The sequence below is a fragment of the Anomalospiza imberbis genome, unplaced genomic scaffold (genome assembly GCF_031753505.1).
Source record: "Anomalospiza imberbis isolate Cuckoo-Finch-1a 21T00152 unplaced genomic scaffold, ASM3175350v1 scaffold_547, whole genome shotgun sequence".
Taxonomy (NCBI): Eukaryota; Metazoa; Chordata; class Aves; order Passeriformes; family Viduidae; genus Anomalospiza; species Anomalospiza imberbis.
Window position 1 is genome coordinate 52,067 of NW_027100159.1, and position 19,104 is coordinate 71,170.

General features: G+C 47.9%; 1 protein-coding gene across 1 annotated transcript; it reads left to right on the plus strand.

Moving 5' to 3' along the window:
• Positions 1-13,645: 13,645 nt before the first annotated feature.
• On the plus strand, positions 13,646-14,727 carry LOC137467231 (uncharacterized; the record flags this gene model as incomplete). Its single annotated transcript, XM_068178750.1, has 1 exon — positions 13,646-14,727. A coding segment is annotated over one exon (1,082 nt), but the record flags the coding sequence as incomplete, so codon positions are not given.
• Between the last annotated feature and the right edge of the window lie 4,377 nt (positions 14,728-19,104).

Sequence of the window (19,104 nt, forward strand, 5' to 3'; positions counted from 1 at the left end):
TTCAACAGGCAGGAGAGCGGCAGCCACCGTCCTCCGGCAGTCTGAAGGCTTCGCACACAAGCCCGCTTCTTTGCGGCTTCGTTCTTCGCCTCTTCCAAGCAACCACGATCTCTGCCTCTCGGAGGCGAAGAAGCGGCTAATTCGCGCACAGCTCAGTAGAGCGGCAGCGGAGCACTCCGGAGCGCCGCTTGAAGCCGAAAGATGCCGGGAAGCGGCACTTTCCTCCGGATAGCTCCGGAGCCGCGCTTCTGCTTCTCTAGTCATCTCTATCTTAGCGAAAAGCTTTCCCACTCCATTTGGCAAGGGGAGAGCGTACCTGCACTGCACACTAACCGCGGTTTGCAAAGAAAGAGGATTTGCTGCACATTCCAAGGACACGGCTCTTTCCGAGGCAATCTGCAACCTGCTGTCAGATGGAAGTGCTCTCTGCCCTCTCCTGCCCAGCTCTAGGTACTAGCGGGCACTTTCCAGCCTGGCCGAGGCAAACAACCTCGAGAGATGTCACACAGCATAAGTGGAGCACAGATGCTAAGAAACAGCAAAGCTGAAGAGCCTGGCTCAGCTTCACTAGTGTGCAATTGACTGACTGCGAAAAACAAAGCAGCACAGCACCGGGCTTCTGGGCGCTGTGAAGGCAATTGCCAAAACCAGGCAGCTGCTCCTTCCCAAGCACACTCAGCTGCCTATGTTCTTGCTTGTCGACAAACTCACCGCTGCCCTTCTTTTCAGCAGCTGCCACCGTCTTCTGTGCATCTCGGAGCCTCTGGCGACGAGCAAGACTTGCCAAGGTGGGACGCATCAGGACCAAGTCAAAACCCAGGCAAGTTGTCCTGGAACGCTTTCCATTCGCTTGTCGAGAGTGAATTCAACAGGCAGGAGAGCGGCAGCCACCGTCCTCCAGCAGTCGGAAGGCTTCGCACACAAGCCCGCTTCTTTGCGGCTTCGTTCTTCGCCTCTTCCAAGCAACCACGATCTCTGCTTCTCGGAGGCGAAGAAGCGGCTAATTCGCGCACAGCTCAGTAGAGCGCCAGCGGAGCGCTCCGGAGCGCCGCTTCAAGCCGAAAGACGCCGGGAAGCGGCACTTTCCTCCGGATAGCTCCGGAGCCGCGCTTCTGCTTCTCTAGTCATCTCTAGCTTAGCGAAAAGCTTTCCCACTCCATTTGGCAAGGGGAGAGCGTACCTGCACTGCACACTAACCGCGGTTTGCAAAGAAAGAGGATTTGCTGCACATTCCAAGGACACGGCTCTTTCCGAGGCAATCTGCAACCTGCTGTCAGATGGAAGTGCTCTCTGCCCTCTCCTGCCCAGCTCTAGGTACTAGCGGGCACTTTCCAGCCTGGCCGAGGCAAACAACCTCCAGAGATGTCACACAGCATAAGTGGAGCACAGATGCTCAAAAGCAGCAAAGCTGAAGAGCCTGGCTCAGCTTCACTAGTGTGCAATTGACTGACTGCGAAAAACAAAGCAGCACAGCACCGGGCTTCTGGGCGCTGTGAAGGCAATTGCCAAAACCAGGCAGCTGCTCCTTCCCAAGCACACTCAGCTGCCTATGTTCTTGCTTGTCGACAAACTCACCGCTGCCCTTCTTTTCAGCAGCTGCCACCGTCTTCTGTGCATCTCGGAGCCTCTGGCGACGAGCAAGACTTGCCAAGGTGGGACGCATCAGGACCAAGTCAAAACCCAGGCAAGTTGTCCTGGAACGCTTTCCATTCGCTTGCCGAGAGTGAATTCAACAGGCAGGAGAGCGGCAGCCACCGTCCTCCGGCAGTCTGAAGGCTTGGCACACAAGCCCGCTTCTTTGCGGCTTCGTTCTTCGCCTCTTCCAAGCAACCACGATCTCTGCTTCTCGGAGGCGAAGAAGCGGCTAATTCGCGCACAGCTCAGTAGAGCGCCAGCGCAGCGCTCCGGAGCGCCGCTTCAAGCCGAAAGACGCCGGAAGCGGCACTTTTCCTCCGGATAGCTCCGGAGCCGCGCTTCTGCTTCTCTAGTCATCTCTAGCTTAGCGAAAAGCTTTCCCACTCCATTTGGCAAGGGGGAGAGCGTACCTGCACTGCACACTAACCGCGGTTTGCAAAGAAAGAGGATTTGCTGCACATTCCAAGGACACGGCTTCTTTCCGAGGCAATCTGCAACCTGCTGTCAGATGGAAGTGCTCTCTGCCTCTTCTGCCCAGCTCTAGGTACTAGCGGGCACTTTCCAGCCTGGCCGAGGCAAACAACCTCCAGAGATGTCACACAGCATAAGTGGAGCACAGATGCTAAGAAACAGCAAAGCTGAAGAGCCTGGCTCAGCTTCACTAGTGTGCAATTGACTGACTGCGAAAAACAAAGCAGCACAGCACCGGGCCTTCTGGGCGCTGTGAAGGCAATTGCCAAAACCAGGCAGCTGCTCCTTCCCAAGCACACTCAGCTGCCTATGTTCTTGCTTGTCGACAAACTCACCGCTGCCCTTCTTTTCAGCAGCTGCCACCGTCTTCTGTGCATCTCGGAGCCTCTGGCAACGAGCAAGACTTGCCAAGGTGGGACGCATCAGGACCAAGTCAAAACCCAGGCAAGTTGTCCTGGAACGCTTTCCATTCGCTTGCCGAGAGTGAATTCAACAGGCAGGAGAGCGGCAGCCACTGTCCTCCAGCAGTCTGAAGGCTTCGCACACAAGCCCGCTTCTTTGCGGCTTCGTTCTTCGCCTCTTCCAAGCAACCACGATCTCTGCCTCTCGGAGGCGAAGAAGCGGCTAATTCGCGCACAGCTCAGTTGAGCGGCAGCGGAGCGCTCCGGAGCGCCGCTTCAAGCCGAAAGACGCCGGGAAGCGGCACTTTCCTCCGGATAGCTCCGGAGCCGCGCTTCTGCTTCTCTAGTCATCTCTAGCTTAGCGGAAAAGCTTTCCCACTCCAGTTGGCAAGGGGAGAGCGTACCTGCACTGCACACTAACCGCGGTTTGCAAAGAAAGAGGATTTGCTGCACATTCCAAGGACACGGCTCTTTCCGAGGCAATCTGCAACCTGCTGTCAGATGGAAGTGCTCTCTGCCCTCTCCTGCCCAGCTCTAGGTACTAGCAGGCACTTTCCAGCCTGGCCGAGGCAAACAACCTCGAGAGATGTCACACAGCATAAGTGGATCACAGATGCTAAGAAACAGCAAAGCTGAAGAGCCTGGCTCAGCTTCACTAGTGTGCAATTGACTGACTGCGAAAAACAAAGCAGCACAGCACCGGGCTTCTGGGCGCTGTGAAGGCAATTGCCAAAACCAGGCAGCTGCTCCTTCCCAAGCACACTCAGCTGCCTATGTTCTTGCTTGTCGACAAACTCACCGCTGCCCTTCTTTTCAGCAGCTGCCACCGTCTTCTGTGCATCTCGGAGCCTCTGGCGACGAGCAAGACTTGCCAAGGTGGGACGCATCAGGACCAAGTCAAAACCCAGGCAAGTTGTCCTGGAACGCTTTCCATTCGCTTGCCGAGAGTGAATTCAAGAGGCAGGAGAGCGGCAGCCACCGTCCTCCGGCAGTCTGAAGGCTTCGCACACAAGCCCGCTTCTTTGCGGCTTCGTTCTTCGCCTCTTCCAAGCAACCACGATCTCTGCCTCTCGGAGGCGAAGAAGCGGCTAATTCGCGCACAGCTCAGTAGAGCGCCAGCGGAGCGCTCCGGAGCGCCGCTTCAAGCCGAAAGACGCCGGGAAGCGGCACTTTCCTCCGGATAGCTCCGGAGCCGCGCTTCTGCTTCTCTAGTCATCTCTAGCTTAGCGAAAAGCTTTCCCACTCCAGTTGGCAAGGGGAGAGCGTACCTGCACTGCACACTAACCGCGGTTTGCAAAGAAAGAGGATTTGCTGCACATTCCAAGGACACGGCTCTTTCCGAGGCAATCTGCAACCTGCTGTCAGATGGAAGTGCTCTCTGCCCTCTCCTGCCCAGCTCTAGGTACTAGCGGGCACTTTCCAGCCTGGCCGAGGCAAACAACCTCGAGAGATGTCACACAGCATAAGTGGATCACAGATGCTAAGAAACAGCAAAGCTGAAGAGCCTGGCTCAGCTTCACTAGTGTGCAATTGACTGACTGCGAAAAACAAAGCAGCACAGCACCGGGCTTCTGGGCGCTGTGAAGGCAATTGCCAAAACCAGGCAGCTGCTCCTTCCCAAGCACACTCAGCTGCCTATGTTCTTGCTTGTCGACAAACTCACCGCTGCCCTTCTTTTCAGCAGCTGCCACCGTCTTCTGTGCATCTCGGAGCCTCTGGCGACGAGCAAGACTTGCCAAGGTGGGACGCATCAGGACCAAGTCAAAACCCAGGCAAGTTGTCCTGGAACGCTTTCCATTCGCTTGCCGAGAGTGAATTCAACAGGCAGGAGAGCGGCAGCCACCGTCCTCCGGCAGTCTGAAGGCTTCGCACACAAGCCCGCTTCTTTGCGGCTTCGTTCTTCGCCTCTTCCAAGCAACCGCGATCTCTGCCTCTCGGAGGCGAAGAAGCGGCTAATTCGCGCACAGCTCAGTAGAGCGCCAGCGCAGCGCTCCGGAGCGCCGCTTCAAGCCGAAAGACGCCGGGAAGCGGCACTTTCCTCCGGATAGCTCCGGAGCCGCGCTTCTGCTTCTCTAGTCATCTCTATCTCAGCGAAAAGCTTTCCCACTCCATTTGGCAAGGGGAGAGCGTACCTGCACTGCACACTAACCGCGGTTTGCAAAGAAAGAGGATTTGCTGCACATTCCAAGGACACGGCTCTTTCCGAGGCAATCTGCAACCTGCTGTCAGATGGAAGTGCTCTCTGCCCTCTCCTGCCCAGCTCTAGGTACTAGCAGGCACTTTCCAGCCTGGCCGAGGCAAACAACCTCGAGAGATGTCACACAGCATAAGTGGAGCACAGATGCTCAAAAGCAGCAAAGCTGAAGAGCCTGGCTCAGCTTCACTAGTGTGCAATTGACTGACTGCGAAAAACAAAGCAGCACAGCACCGGGCTTCTGGGCGCTGTGAAGGCAATTGCCAAAACCAGGCAGCTGCTCCTTCCCAAGCACACTCAGCTGCCTATGTTCTTGCTTGTCAACAAACTCACCGCTGCCCTTCTTTTCAGCAGCTGCCACTGTCTTCTGTGCATCTCGGAGCCTCTGGCGACGAGCAAGACTTGCCAAGGTGGGACGCATCAGGACCAAGTCAAAACCCAGGCAAGTTGTCCTGGAACGCTTTCCATTTGCTTGCCGAGAGTGAATTCAACAGGCAGGAGAGCGGCAGCCACCGTCCTCCAGCAGTCTGAAGGCTTCGCACACAAGCCCGCTTCTTTGCGGCTTCGTTCTTCGCCTCTTCCAAGCAACCACGATCTCTGCTTCTCGGAGGCGAAGAAGCGGCTAATTCGCGCACAGCTCAGTAGAGCGCCAGCGCAGCGCTCCGGAGCGCCGCTTCAAGCCGAAAGACGCCGGGAAGCGGCACTTTCCTCCGGATAGCTCCGGAGCCGCGCTTCTGCTTCTCTAGTCATCTCTAGCTTAGCGAAAAGCTTTCCCACTCCAGTTGGCAAGGGGAGAGCGTACCTGCACTGCACACTAACCGCGGTTTGCAAAGAAAGAGGATTTGCTGCACATTCCAAGGACACGGCTCTTTCCGAGGCAATCTGCAACCTGCTGTCAGATGGAAGTGCTCTCTGCCCTCTCCTGCCCAGCTCTAGGTACTAGCGGGCACTTTCCAGCCTGGCCGAGGCAAACAACCTCCAGAGATGTCACACAGCATAAGTGGAGCACAGATGCTAAGAAACAGCAAAGCTGAAGAGCCTGGCTCAGCTTCACTAGTGTGCAATTGACTGACTGCGAAAAACAAAGCAGCACAGCACCGGGCTTCTGGGCGCTGTGAAGGCAATTGCCAAAACCAGGCAGCTGCTCCTTCCCAAGCACACTCAGCTGCCTATGTTCTTGCTTGTCGACAAACTCACCGCTGCCCTTCTTTTCAGCAGCTGCCACCGTCTTCTGTGCATCTCGGAGCCTCTGGCGACGAGCAAGACTTGCCAAGGTGGGACGCATCAGGACCAAGTCAAAACCCAGGCAAGTTGTCCTGGAACGCTTTCCATTCGCTTGCCGAGAGTGAATTCAACAGGCAGGAGAGCGGCAGCCACCGTCCTCCGGCAGTCTGAAGGCTTCGCACACAAGCCCGCTTCTTTGCGGCTTCGTTCTTCGCCTCTTCCAAGCAACCGCGATCTCTGCCTCTCGGAGGCGAAGAAGCGGCTAATTCGCGCACAGCTCAGTAGAGCGCCAGCGCAGCGCTCCGGAGCGCCGCTTCAAGCCGAAAGACGCCGGGAAGCGGCACTTTCCTCCGGATAGCTCCGGAGCCGCGCTTCTGCTTCTCTAGTCATCTCTATCTCAGCGAAAAGCTTTCCCACTCCATTTGGCAAGGGGAGAGCGTACCTGCACTGCACACTAACCGCGGTTTGCAAAGAAAGAGGATTTGCTGCACATTCCAAGGACACGGCTCTTTCCGAGGCAATCTGCAACCTGCTGTCAGATGGAAGTGCTCTCTGCCCTCTCCTGCCCAGCTCTAGGTACTAGCAGGCACTTTCCAGCCTGGCCGAGGCAAACAACCTCGAGAGATGTCACACAGCATAAGTGGAGCACAGATGCTCAAAAGCAGCAAAGCTGAAGAGCCTGGCTCAGCTTCACTAGTGTGCAATTGACTGACTGCGAAAAACAAAGCAGCACAGCACCGGGCTTCTGGGCGCTGTGAAGGCAATTGCCAAAACCAGGCAGCTGCTCCTTCCCAAGCACACTCAGCTGCCTATGTTCTTGCTTGTCAACAAACTCACCGCTGCCCTTCTTTTCAGCAGCTGCCACTGTCTTCTGTGCATCTCGGAGCCTCTGGCGACGAGCAAGACTTGCCAAGGTGGGACGCATCAGGACCAAGTCAAAACCCAGGCAAGTTGTCCTGGAACGCTTTCCATTTGCTTGCCGAGAGTGAATTCAACAGGCAGGAGAGCGGCAGCCACCGTCCTCCAGCAGTCTGAAGGCTTCGCACACAAGCCCGCTTCTTTGCGGCTTCGTTCTTCGCCTCTTCCAAGCAACCGTGATCTCTGCCTCTCGGAGGCGAAGAAGCGGCTAATTCGCGCACAGCTCAGTAGAGCGGTGTCACGATCCGCTTATTGCGGGGTGTCGTGATGGTTCTTTTCACCGATCCCAAAAGTACAAAAAGGCAAACAACAAGGGACTATCAGTTAATCACAACAAATGCACCTTTATTAGGGGTCAAAACAGTATATGCGATAGTGGGGATCAGAAAGGAGATAAAAGAATAGAGAGGGAGAGAGATGAGAGGGGTATGGGAATAGCTACCAACACAGGCGAGATCCTCAGTGGTCCGGACGATGGGGATCCGTCTGTCGTGTCGGGGGAGTCTCCGAAGCTCTGGTCGACTCGGGGTTCCAGTTATAGTCCACAGAGGAAAGAGGGGGGAACAAGTGTAACAATGAAAGCCCATTGTAATTGCCACGGGGGAACAGGTGAGTCCACAGAAACCACCAAAGCAAGACGAATACAATGAAGAATAAGTCCATTGAAATTACTGAAGGGAAACAGGTCATGTCATTAGTGGTCAGACCACCAAATTCCCCTCCTCCCTATAGTAGGGGTCTCGGTCTCAGTCCTTGGGAGGAGGGTTCTCGTTCTTTATTTGTCCCAGTGGTAACGAGGCAGATGAGGGGTCTTCAATGAAGGACCACGGGAGTCACCCCAAAAGTTCATTCGGCTTAAGAACGGAGATTAGAAGCAGGCCGCGCATCAGGCTGTCCCGAGCTGGGTCCATGTCAGGTCTTTGCCAAGTCCTTGCCAACTCCTTGCCAAGTTCTTGTCAGGCCTTGTTCGGAACAGCTAGCATGATGGTTCAGTGGTTCCACCTGCACTGTGTCCTGTTCTCAGTCGGAACTGCAGCGGGGGAAGGGATTCTTTCTCGTGGCAATCGGAAGGCAGAATGGAGAACAAGGGGCTTCAGACGGGCTCTTACACCACCCCGTGACTGACGATTGCCCTTGAAAGATCTTCATCAGCAGGATTCCATGGGGTCGTTGTGGAGTCTTCAGGACTCGTCAAGTGTTGGCAGCACATCCCAGGGAAAAGAGAAGAGAAAAAGAAAAGGAAAGAGAAAACAGGAAAACTAAAACATATTAATAAGCAAATTATAATTAAATAATAAGCAAAATTCAATAAGTATTAATCAGTATTATTCAATTAAACAATAAATTGATCAAATAGTAAACCAGTATATTATTGATATTACTCAGTACAATTTTATAATCAAATAATTTAAAACAGTGATTAGAATAAATCATAGGAGAAAATTATGTAAAACATATCTTCTAACTTATAATCTCCTTGTGTCTACAGTCCTGGGAACATCTATAGTGTAAAGGATGTCGGCCAGGTGGTGTGCATTAATTATAGATGTCAATTTTGTTAACCGCTTCATCATTCTCCAATTCACAATAAGCAAGATTACTGATAAAACAAAACCAATCATAACTAAAATCAAAAGAACAACAATGGGATGACACAATTTGTTTAGGACACCGGTGGCGGTAGGCGACCACCCGAAAAGGGTATCCCACCACCTGTGCTCGGCATCACTTTTCACCCTTTCTACAACACGATGTATTTCTTGCACATTATGATGAACCGCTACCAGAGTTTTCTGTCCACTCTCCTTGATTTTTCCTAGGATCTCTATTAGGTCTTGATGAAGTAATAATTGCTTTACCAGAGTAAGGTTCATCCCAATGGGAGTAGGCAGTAGCTTTTGAATCAACGTGAGATTGGATTCTAAAAGTTCATGTGAAGTAACTGGAGCTACAAAAGAAAAATCACATCCTGCAATCTTAGTAAAGTTGCAAGCACAAAAATTTGAATGATTTTTAGTATCCACTATTATACTTTCTATAAGTACAGTATCACAAGCAGTTCTGAAGCAGGCACACCCATTGCCTGTATATACAAGGACTGTTTCAGAAGTCTCGTTAGGATGAATATCAAAGTGACAGATATTTTGTTCTGTGTCCAGACAAATATCTTGAGCTACAATTGCATTACCTTCACAGATAAACCCTAGTTGTTCTCGGATAGTACAGGACTCTAAATTGACAGTTTGCCATTTATTATCGATTTGACGGGCCCATTCTCTATGTTCAGAAGGATAGAAAGTGGCTCCATCATGATTCAATCCTAGTGCAATGATAGGGAATATCAAATGTACTGAGGCATCACTTATGGTCAACACAAATGCTGTGGCTATGTTTGTGATGGGGTTATAAGTGAAATTCACTAAATTCCACCAGGATTGGAAATCCCTTTCAAAATCAGTGGCACTGTCCCAGACTATTTTCCTAATTCCAGTAGGAAAAGTGCCTTCTTCACCTTCTCTTATAATTGAGGCAGCAACTGACTGCATCCATAATTGAGCCTGGATACAGCTAAGAGCTAAGGAAACATTGCTTTGTGTGGCATTAAGTGCATCAATTATCAATTTGCTATCATTCACATTTATCTTTTCCCAATTTGGTAAAATATTTGATAGCAACCACTGATGTGTTCCCAAGGCCGATAAGGACGATTGCAGTGGTTGTTGTATTTTGGTTAAATCTTTAGTCGTAGAAGTCAATTTATTCATTAATACTTCTGAATCAATACTATTTAGGATTCCCAGTCCCGTTCCCACAACACCAGTTATGTCTCTTGGCGCTCGGTTTTTTGGAGGGTTCCACTGTCGCAGCCAGGTTGTCCAGCCCTGAAAAGAGGTTTGCAAAAAGGGTGAACAAGCTGGTTGTATTTCTGAGACATTATTTTGCATCAGCAATTTAACTTGTTTAAGAGACCATGCCGGATTAAATAATATCTGTTGTTGGCCGGTTTTCCTGATTATATATGGTCCAACTTCAAAAATTTTCGGGGTAAGCATAACTGGTGGTTGGGCTCGAGTGGTGGTGGTGGTGGTGGTATGAACCGTCGTGGATTGAGCTACATCATTTATTATGAACTTAAAAGAAAGCCCTTCAGTGTTTTTTCCCCATAAGCAAACTACTTCTGCAGTCTGTGTTAATGTAAAATTGTGCCAACAATCCTGTATGCTTGGGTGCGTGCAGACTTTTTCCTGCTTGTCCGTTCGACCTATTTGGACACTGATTGAGGTTGCCTTACTATAAGCAGTTTTGTTAACCATTCGGCATCCTATGCTAATTTTCTCCCCCATTATCCCTTGAAGCTGCCAGGTTTTGTATTCTTTCCATTCTTGCCTGGTGTATATCTGATTATTATGCATGACAAGAGTTATTAGATTTAAATCTTTTACTTTTCCCATGTATCCGGAAAAATAAACAAAAGCTTGGGACCAAGGTCCTTCGGTAAAGGGGCTTTCCGTCCAGCGGGGTCTGACTTTTATATTATTATTGGTTGTAGCATTAATCTTAAATTTGTAAACCAGGCCTTGCAAACTAAATGGGTTAGTCAAGTTGTTTTGCCAGCTACATGTCACATAAGTGGTTTTAGCTAAAGTAAAGCTATACCAGCAATCAACAGATTCATTTTTACAGTCTTTTGTAATTGCAATATTGTTAGTTCGGCGAACTGTGGTATAATTACCAATATATTCTTGACGGCAGCATAGGGTAAGGGGGAATATTTTGGCACACTCCCATTTTTTGGTAGGGCATAGTTTTGCTGAAGGGATTTTCAAATAATTTTTTCCTCCTGGCTCCATAAAATTTCCAGCAATTGTGATAGAGGAAGCTTTCTCATGTAGAGATCCTTCCACTTTTCTGCATGCTACCACAATAGTCTCACCAATCGTTCCAGTTAGGGTTCTGGTCCATTCCTTCTGATCCCATCCCCACTCATTTGGACGATATACCTTAGAGTTATGTAGCACAATAGTTGCCAGACTCGGGTGACGACCTTTAGGATATGATCCTAGGGCATTAGTGTGCTCGATGGTAGCTTCAGACCACGGCCACTCAGCAGGGTTCTGGCCAAAGAGTTGTGGTAAGATGCAGAAAAGTATCACCAATTTTATCATGGCTCAGATGATGTTGTCCCTCGAGGTTCTTCTGCAAAGGTAAACACAACAGAAAAAGTTCTGCCACTATATGGCAGAAAAGGTTAGAATGATGGAATTATCCAGCGTGTATTTATCCTGTGTTCCTTTCCCAGAGCATTGGAAGCTACCCATGCATATTTATTCAGAGGGGTTTTCAACACAAGTGGTACCTCCCCTACTGTAGGGAGGTCTACCAAAACAGGTTGTCCAGGATAATGAGCAGGGTTTGTGGAATCGTCAGGTCCTTCCAGCGCAGGAATGATGCTTGGAGCTGTTGGACAAAAAGCAGTGATCTTGGGACACCCATTTACTCCCCATCTGTCATTTACACCTTTGACAGCTTCCCATAATCGGAGGTCCCAATTTCCTTCCTGTGGTTTTAAGAGTCGCTTTAAAAGACCATTAGTCCTTTCTACAATCCCGTTAGCTTGAGGATAGTAAGGGGTGTGAAAAATCCATTTGATTCCTTCACCTTTTGCCCAGTCCTGTACAACTCTGGCAGTGAAATGAGACCCGTTATCAGATTGAATTTCCTGTGGCTTTGGGAAAGTTCCAAACCACCCCTGTAAAGCTTTGACAGTATTGTCCCCAGTAGCTCTTTTAAAAGCATCAGCTTGGACTAACCCAGACACAATCTCTACTCCTACTAACACAAAATGTTTTCCTCCTGATTTCTTAAAGGGACCAATATAATCTACCTGCCATGCGTCCCACAAGCCTTTGCCTTTCCTTAAATGCAAAGGGTCATCTTCTAAAGGGTGTCTTTCCAGTCGCTTGCGACACTGCTCACAGGCTGATATGCATGTTTTACACATTTCTCTAGTAACGGGCCAACCCCGGGCATGAGCTTCCTGGTATAAATCTTTTGCACCTGTGTGCTGCCTTTTTACATGCAGCCATTCTAACAATTGATTCCATTCCTCTGTAATTTGCTCCTTTTTCAGAGGACTAAGCCTTGCTAGCTCATCAGCTTTATTATTCCATTCTCCTGCTGGATTCCCATCTGTTTGATGAGAGGCCACCCAGCCTACTGCAAAGTTCCCCTGACTTGCAATATTTAATATTTCTTCCACTTTTCCTTTTGCCATACCGGGATTCTGTTGACTTCCCAATCGTTTTGCTGCCAAAAAGGAAGCCATTCAGTACAACCTTTGTATACAGCATAAGAGTCAGTGTAAATACAGATCAAAGAGGAATTTTGTGCTTCTCGTTGGAAAACACTCCAGACAGCTACCAGCTCCCCAACCTGTGCACTACCTTCACCTTCTGTAATTATTTGCTCACCAGAGGAAATGTGAAGGGCTGCTGCTTTATACTTCCATATTTTACCTTCCCTTTGTCAGGGTCTGTCCGAAAATCCCTCATGTTTGCCTCACGACTGCCTCCAAGGACTGAGACCCTAGACCCTGAAAGTAGCTCTAGCCTGGCTGAGGTGGAAAATCTGCCAAGCCTTAAGGACTGGTATGCGATGCCATGGGAACTCAGTGCGAGAACAATGGACTGGTCATGGTGGACTGAGCCCTAATCAGTTCGTCCTGTACCTTCGGTCCTGTACTCTTGGTCCTGCACTGACGTGATGACTACAACTGGTTCCCAAAATGAGTCCACACCCACCATGTAGCCAGGAGAACTGCTGCTTTGGCCAGATGCCACCCGCTTTGAAGAACCTTATAAAAGACTGAAGGAGTTTTGAGGACTTTGTCCGGACCCCACCTGGAGAAGACAGCCTATGAGCATCTCGTCAAGCTCCGAGGGCCTCGTCTCTTCAGACTGGTAGCTATAATCCCCTTCCCCTCTTTCTCTATCTTTCACTCTCTTTATTTCTCTCCCACTATCGCAGTTGTTGGCACTAAATAAAAGTGCATTTTTGTTTAAGCAAAGTGTTGTGTCCCCTGCTGTGTCTTTTGTGCTTTGAGATCTCCAAAAAGAACCTATCAGGGACCCTGCATGCATTTGCGGACCCTGACATTAAATTGGCGTAGTCGGCAGGATCTTGGTAGACAGATTAAGGGTTGCGGGTTGTATGTAGTTTGTAACAGGGGAAGGACCCTCGCTTCAGCCGCACCTAGCACGCCACGTACAGTGAGCGCTGTCTAGAAAGCAAGGGGGGCGAGTGGAATTTCCCGCAAACTGCATACACCCAGGCGAAAAGCATCCCCTGTCTTCAGGATTTTTAAAAGATCTCATTTGTACAAAAGATGGGACTTTGTTGTTTTATTTTTTGTGTGTGTCTTTGAGCTGTTTGGTGCAGTTGAGGAGACAACTATTTGTAACTAAGGAGTACCTCCCAAACAGTTTTGGTCCCCTCACCCACTCCAGGGAAGCGAAGGGAAACACAGTTTTAGCTGTGCTTGTGTGTAACTTAAGAGTACCTCCCTGAAAGTGGTTTTGGTCCCTTCACAAAATGACTGAAAAAGATAAAGATACGTTTTTTGCTTTGCTAGCGAAATATGGTGCTAGACCCTCTCCAGCTGGAGAGGGATGGGCACAGGATAATTGGTTTAGCTTTGAACACGTCGTAGATAGAATATATTCTTTGCAACATGATGCCAGATATAAGCTGGGCAGAAATAAAACAATTCTCTGCTCAGTTTTGGGTGCTTGCCTATCGGCAGCCATTGAAACCCGTTTTAAACGGGTGACTGAAGAGAAGGCAGTCATAGACTCCTTGCAAAATTTGGTGGAAGTTTTGCAGAAGGAATTAGAACGTGAAAGGAGTCTTAGAGAAGAGAGGGAGAAACGGGTGAGCAAAGAAAAAGCAGTAATAGACTCCCTACAAACCCTAGTAGAAGTTTTGCAGAAAGAATTAGAATATGAAAGAAGTCTTAGAGAAGGGAGAGATAAAAACTTAAAACATGTAGAATCACCAAAAGAAGTAGAAGAGAAAGAAGCACGCCACATTAAACACATATACCCCCAGAAAGAATTGGTACACATACAAAATTGTGGAGAATCTTGTTGTTCCAATTTGAGACCTCTCATTAAAACAGAATACAATTTTATAAATGAAGAGGATTTTGACCCTCACATTACCACAAAAGAAATACCATACACTGCCACTGAATTAGCCAAATTAAAGAAAGAATATTCACGTCTCCCTCAAGAATCAGAGACAGAATATGTGTTTAGAGTCTCACTCACTGGAGGAGACCAAATTAAATTAAGTGAGCAAGAAGCCAGTGGCTATTGGGGACATGGAGTTTTCTTAACAACAGGGAATACTCGAGCTCCATGGTCCCTGACACAGCGCGCAGCTTACTGGGCAGGGGGACTTAGCCCCCTTGAAAGAGGGGATCCTCTAGCCATTACCGGCACGCCAGATCAACTTTTAGAAAACATTCACAAAGCTGCCTGCTTGCAAATGATACATGAAAGAACATTGATTTCTGGCTATGAATCACCTATGCAATTGCCAGTAAAACCTGAAATAATGACACCTCTAATTCGAGGTCTCCCTGAGTCCCTTAAACCAACTGCAATCCTCCTTCAGAAAACCATTGCATCTATCACCCCTGTAGACAGGCTAGATAGATTTCTTGGCAACCCTACTGACCAAACTGGTTCCACTAGCCCAAGCTTCACGTCTCTTGCAACTCCAGCCCAACCTTTAAGCGTACAATCTGATAATAGCCATAAAGTGTGGACATGGAGCCAAGTTGCAGAAGAGTTAATTAGTTACAGCAGAAAATATGGATCGGTGAATCTCCCAGATGATAAGCCTGAAAAAACCAGAGGGGTCAGGCACATTGTTTCTCCAAATGAAAAACCAGAAAAGGGGAAACAGATCTCTAGTCGCCAACAGTTGTGGCTAATGGGACTAAAAAGGGGAGTGCCACGAGAAGTGATGGATGGCTTACCATATGAAAAATTAGTTAAAATAATTTCAAACTGGCGCAGTCCCAAACCCATGATACTGAATTCACCTGATGTACAACCTAGCGCACCCCCTCCTCCACAAGCTTCAAGCTACAAGCCAAAACAACCCCCTTTACAAACTCTTGATGAAAAGCCAAACCATTCTCCTACACGAGCTTTAGACAATGGGCTACAAAAACCTTCCCTACAGTTCCAAGGCAGTAAAACAAACCAGCCTGCTTTAAACTAGAAACTCCGTCTCTTGTTAGTGAGCAAAGAGACGGAGAATGGCTGTTTTTGAGAAAGCTCACAAAAAACCCAAGAACAGGTGACTTATTGATTACAGCAATTGTCGGTCCCAAACGAGCTTTAGTAACCTTTGTGGTAGACACCGGAGCCCAGATTAGTGCACTGAAAAATGAAGATGCTCAAAAATGTGGAGTTGTTCCTAGCAAAAAACGGTGTTGTGTCTTAAATGCCCTAGGAACTACAGAGCCTATGGGTATCGCTTTAGTAAAAATTACATTGCCCGGGGAAGACAACTTAATAGTTGTCAAAATGGTAATTGGAAATATTCCGGACAGTCTGTTAGGGATGGATATACTTGCTGGGAAACAGTGGGAAGACTCAGAAGGTCTTTTGTGGTCTTTTGGCGCGCCACGCCTTGACATCAGGCTGCTTAAAATAGCTCCACCACTACCATTCAGTAAAATCACTTCTGTAAAACAGTATCCCTTGCCTTCTGGTGCTAAAGATGGCATCAAGCCAGTTATTCAAGAATTGAAAGATCAGGGAGTTATTATTAACACTCATAGTCCGTTTAACTTCCCAATATGGCCAGTTAAAAAACCTAATGGGAAGTGGAGACTGACAGTAGACTACCGCCGTCTTAATGCTAACACAGACCCTCTTACAGCAGCTGTCCCAAATTTAGCTGAGTTAATAATAGCAATTCAAGAAAAAGCCCACTCTTTTATGGCAACAATAGACGTTAAAGACATGTTTTTTATGATACCTATACAGCCAGAAGACATGGACCGTTTTGCTTTTGTGTGGGAAGGACAGCAATATACCTTTACACGTTTGCCCCAAGGGTACAAGCATTCACCTACTTTAGCCCACCATGCTCTAGCCCAGGAGTTAGAAGCCATATCTAAACCTGACACTGTAGCTGTTTATCAGTACATTGATGATATCCTTGTGGGAGGAGAAGAAAAAGAAGTAGTGGGGAATACTCAAGAGAAAATAATCTCTCATTTAGAAAGCCTAGGTTTACAGATCCCCTCAGAGAAAATACAAAAACCTTCACAAGAAGTGAAATTTTTAGGAATATGGTGGAAAGGAGGTATGACATGTATTCCCCCCGATACTTTAACCTCCTTAGATCAGATTAAAATGCCAGAATCCAGGAAAGAACTGCAACAAGCTTTAGGATTGTTAGTGTTTTGGAGGAAACATATTCCAGATTTTTCAATTATTGCTAGGCCTCTTTATGACCTGTTGAGAAAGGGAGTAAAATGGGACTGGAGCCCCTCGCAGGAAGAAGCATTGCAACTGCTGATTTTTGAAGCAACAGCTTATCAAGCATTGGGTCCCATTCATCCTACAGATCCTTTTCAAGTAGAATGGGGATTTGCATCCTCAGGATTGTCTGTACATATATGGCAGAGGGGTCCCGAAGGCCCGACCAGACCCGTTAGCTTTTACTCCCGTGGTTTTAAAGATGCAGAAAAAAGGTATACCATTTGGGAGAAGGGGCTATTTGTTGTTAGCATGGCTCTTGTTGAAGTAGAAAAAATCACAAGACAGCAACCAATTGTATTAAGAGGTCCTTTCAAAGTAATCAAAATAGTTACTACCGGGACTCCTCCTCCTGAAGGAGTAGCTCAGCGGGCCTCCGTGAGAAAATGGTATGCACAAATAGAGCACTATTGCCACATTTTCTCAATCACAGAAGGAGCTGTGAAAAATTTGTCAATACAAGAAACAGAAAATCTGAATAATAGTGAAGACAAACCTGTTTCAGTGATTAAGGTAGCCCCTCCCTTTTCCCCTGAGCAGTCACCTAACTCATGGTTTACAGATGCTTCATCTAAGAGAGAAGGAAAAGCGTGGAAATTCAAGGCCGTGGCCCTCCATACTTCCTCGGGCGAACAAATTATCACAGAGGGGGAGGGCAGCGCTCAAGTTGGGGAGTTGATAGCTGTTTGGAGTGTTTTCCAGAGGGAAGCACAGAACACCTCTCTTGTTTGCATTTACACCGATTCCTATGCTGTATACAAAGGCTGTACTGAATGGTTGCCTTTCTGGCAACAGAATGATTGGGAAGTTAATAGAATCCCAGTATGGCAGAAAGAAAAGTGGCAAGAAATCCTACAAATTGCAAGTCGAGGGAATTTTGCTGTGGGGTGGGTAGCTTCTCACCAGACAGACGGGAATCTAGCAGGAGAATGGAATAACAGAGCTGATGAATTAGCTAAGTTGAGCCCCCTAAAAAAGGATGAAATTACTGAAGATTGGGAACATTTGTTAGAATGGTTGCATGTAAAAAGACAACACACAGGTGCAAAAGATTTGTATAAAGAAGCTCATGCTCGGGGTTGGCCAGTTACCAGGGAAATGTGCAAAACTTGTGTGTCAGCCTGTGAGCAGTGTCGCAAACGGCTAGAAAGACATCCCCTAGAGGATGACCCACTACACTTAAGAAAAGGTAAAGGCTTATGGGATGCATGGCAGGTAGATTATATTGGTCCTTTTAAGCAATCAGGAGGTAAGCATTTTGTGTTAGTGGGAGTTGAGATAATATCTGGATTAGCTCAAGCTGAGGCCTTCAAAAGGGCTACAGGAGAAAGCACTGTCAAAGCATTGCAGATATGGTTTGGGACCTTTCCAAAACCACAGGAAATACAATCTGATAATGGGTCCCACTTTACTGCCAAAGTAGTGCAGGAATGGGCAAGAGGTGAAGGAATAAAATGGACATTTCACACCCCCTATTACCCTCAAGCCAACGGAATTGTAGAAAGAACCAATGGTCTCCTAAAAAGACTTTTGAAACCACAAGAAGGAGGCTGGGATGGTCGACTGTATAAAGCTGTACAAAGTGTGAATGAAAGATGGGGGGCAAACGGATGTCCGAAAATCACCGCCTTTTGCCCGAAAGCTCCAACCATAATTCCAGCACTAAAGGGGCCAAATGATCCCAAAAATCCAGCTCATTATCCCGGACAACCTGTCCTAGTTGACCTTCCCACTGTAGGGGAGGTACCACTAGTGCTGAAAACCCCTTTGAATAAATTTGCTTGGGTAGCATCCGATGCTCTAGGTAAAGAACACCGGATAAGTACCCGCTGGATAATTCCCTCTTTTTAAAAGGTTCTGCCTTTAGATGGCAGATTTTTCTGTGTTTGTTATTACAGGAGAACTCCGAGGGACGCTCTGAGTGATATGAAAGTCAGATAACCATGTTAACATTATTCATACTTCTTTGCATCCTGCCACACCATTATGGCCAAGATCCGGCTGAGTGGCCGTGGTCTGAAGCTACCCTCAGGTACACCAGTGTCCAAGGATCCTACCCCAGAGATCGTCGCCCAAACCTAGCGACTGTAGTGCTGCATGACTCAGAGGTATACCGTCGAAGTGAGTGGGGTTGGGACCGAAAAGACTGGGCCAGAATGCTGACTGGGACAATTGGTGAAGACATTAAGGTAGGATGCAGAAAAGTAGAAGGACTATCTCATGAGAAAGCTACTAACATCGCAGTAGCTGGAAATCTTTTAGAACCTGGTATAACAAGCAGTTTGCACCCCAACATTACAGCAGGACTCTGTCCCACTACAACATGGAAATGCAACAAGCAAGATTCCCTTTTGTTGTGTTGTCGTCAGAAGGATGTTGGAAACTATACATTAGACCCTAGCACCAATAATGTTGAGATCACGAAGCTTTGTAAGAATGAACCCACTGATTGTTGGTACAACTTTACTTTAACTAAATCAATTTATGTGACGTGTAATTGGCAAAATAACTCAGCAGATCAGTCAAGCTTGAAAGGTTTAATTTACAGGTTTAAAATAAATGCTGTGGCAAAACCCATGTTAACTGCAGTGGTCATGTACTCTGGTGTGCAGACTCCCGTAGTGTTGCATAGCAAAAATAATGTTTTCCCTCCTTTTGCAGTAATACGAGGTAATGATGTTGCAATTCGATGTGAATT